This window comes from Coregonus clupeaformis, chromosome 20, assembly GCF_020615455.1.
Source record: "Coregonus clupeaformis isolate EN_2021a chromosome 20, ASM2061545v1, whole genome shotgun sequence".
Lineage (NCBI taxonomy): Eukaryota > Metazoa > Chordata > Actinopteri > Salmoniformes > Salmonidae > Coregonus > Coregonus clupeaformis.
Window position 1 is genome coordinate 51,582,641 of NC_059211.1, and position 2,715 is coordinate 51,585,355.

The 2,715-nt window shown below is 43.4% G+C and overlaps 1 protein-coding gene across 1 annotated transcript; it reads left to right on the top strand.

Annotated features, from left to right (window-relative positions):
- Positions 1–841: 841 nt before the first annotated feature.
- LOC121573053 (E3 ubiquitin-protein ligase TRIM35-like) lies at positions 842–2,442 on the top strand. Its single transcript, XM_041885088.1, has one exon. The coding sequence runs from the start codon at positions 1,014–1,016 to the stop codon at positions 2,421–2,423; it is 1,410 nt and encodes a 469-aa protein (XP_041741022.1). The 5' UTR covers positions 842–1,013; the 3' UTR covers positions 2,424–2,442.
- Positions 2,443–2,715: the final 273 nt, after the last annotated feature.

Sequence of the window (2,715 nt, forward strand, 5' to 3'; positions counted from 1 at the left end):
GCTGTAACATAACAAAATGTGGAAAATGTCAAGGAGTCTGAATACTTTACAAAGGCACTGTATTTATTTCATTGACTTGCCAAAGACAATTGCAATATATCTGCTATACTGTGGCTTCATTTATCGTCTGACCTTTAGTTTGTGAGGAGCGTAGGCCATCCACACTCTGTTTGAGATGTACCTGGAGAGATGTACCTTTTTAAATTAATTAACCACTGAATGACTATAATAAAATATGGAGAACATTCCTACTGTATCTTATATGGTCCCCCAGGTGACACTCACTAACCCCTGACACAGTACTTATACTAGCACTTCCAAGAACACTTGGTGTACCACTGTTCCCATCTTTCCACTAACAAACCCGCACTACCCAGAATGTCAGGATACTACAAGTAGATATGAAACCCATTGGTAGTTTGTTATGGTAAATTCTGCACAGATTATATGAGCTCTAGCAAAATACTTAACAGTAAGTCTTTATAATCACAATAATGGAAAGCTAGCAGACAGTATAGCAGAAACCGATTGGATGTGTCTAAATAAAGTATCTTACAGATCCTCCCCCCTCCCCCCTCCCCTTATATTTGTATTTGTTATACCTTTTGTCTGTCTACTTTCTGAGAAAAAGTATTGACAATTTACAAGAAATGCATGAGGTCTGTGAACATGCAGATGTGTGCTTCTGGGCAATCAGCCAGCAGCAGTGATTTCAGCAGACATATCATACAGGACACACACACACAATCTAACGGTTTCCTGTCAACACCCGTAAAGTTAAACTCTTCCTAAAACTCAACGTGAAAGTTGTTAAGGAAGGGCTGCTTGTAAATCTTCACTCTCTCTCCATCTGACTGAAAAAGCAATACAGGAATTATTGGTAGAAACGAAAGGATTATTAAGAGATAACATCCAAAACTGTGACTTCCATGGGCAGCTGTTAAACGTAAAAGTTATTCAAAGTTAAACAAAATTTAAGTTTCACTACCTAGTGCAGTATCTAGTGTTCTACAATGGCAGCATCTGTCCCTTTGAGGCTGCTGGCCACTCTGGAGAATCTGGATACAAAAGAGTTGGAGAGATTTCACTGGCAACTGAGCAATGGCAATCTGGAAAAGTTTCCTCACATTTTCAAGGCTCATCTGGAGAATGCCAACAGGCATGACACTGTGGATAGGATGGTGAATACCTACTGCGATAATGGAGCTTTGACCGTCACAATCATTATCCTAAAGAACAATAATCAAAACAAACTTGCTAGGAATTTAGAGAGCGATCTTCCTGAAGAGGAACCAGCACAGAAAACAAAACGTCTGGACTGCACATTGGAAGAGTTTGGAGACAGAGGAGAAGAGAGGGAAGAGGGGGAATGGGTGAGTGTGCTGAAGGATAAACTGAGATCTGACTTAACACTTCTGGAGGACAAGCTGGAGAAATGTGAAAATTTCAGAGAGAGCTACGATAGCATGACTCAGCACACCAAGGACCAGCAGGTGGACACAATGAGGATCAGGGATGAGTTTGAAAAGCTCCACCAGTTCCTGAGAGAGGAAGAGGAGGCCAGACTGGCTGCACTGAGGGAGGAAGAGAAGGTGAAGGCGCTGATAATTGAGAGCGGCATGGAGAGCCTTGAGGAGCAGATCTCCTCTCTCACAGGTGCCATTGAGGCCGTGAAAGAGGACCTGAAGAAAGACCGTGAAAAATTCCTTGTGAGTTACAAACACACCCAGAGCAGCGCGAGAGCCCAATGTGAACTTCTGGATCCACAGCTCGTCTCCGGAGCGCTGATCGACATGGCCAAACACCTGGGCAACCTGCAGTTCCAAGTCTGGGAGCAGATGCGGGGGATAGTCAAACACTCGCCCGTGATTTTGGACCCCAACACGGCTCCCTCCACTATGTCTCTTTCTGATGACCTCACCAGCGTGCGACACACAGCCATAGAACAGCACAAGGTTCCGGACAACCCAGAGCGGTTCACACAGTGGGCAAAGGTCCTTGGCTCCGTAGGCTTCGCGAAGGCTTCGAAGACTTACAGCTGGGAGGTGGAGGTGGGCAAACAACCTGAGTGGAATCTAGGCGTGGCTGAAGATTTCGTCAAACGGAAGGGAGAAGATCTTCTTGCATCACCAGAATACGGAATCTGGGCTATTCTGAAAAGGCGGCATGAGTATACAAATGGAATGGGTAAAAAGCTTGATCTGAAGAGGAGACCCCAGAGGATCAGAGTTCAGCTGAACTTCGAGAGGGGGGAAGTAGCTTTCTATGACCCCAAAGACAATACACACATATACACTCATAAACACAGGTTTACTGAGAGGGTCTACCCATACATTTGTGTTTGGAAGATAAAAGATGCCATCAACTGTGATATACAGATCTGCCAATCAGAGGTATCTGTGACAGTAAAATCATATCAGTGAGGTACAGTGGGGAAAAAAAGTATTTAGTCAGCCACCAATTGTGCAAGTTCTCCCACTTAAAAAGATGAGAGGCCTGTAATTTTCATCATATGTACACATCAACTATGACAGACAAATTGAGGAAAAAAAATCCAGAAAATCACATTGTAGGATTTTTTATGAATTTGTTTGCAAATTATGGTGGAAATTAAGTATTTTGTCACCTACAAACAAGCAAGATTTCTGGCTCTCACAGACCTGTAACTTCTTCTTTAAGAGGCTCCTCTGTCCTCCACTCTTTACCTGTATTAAT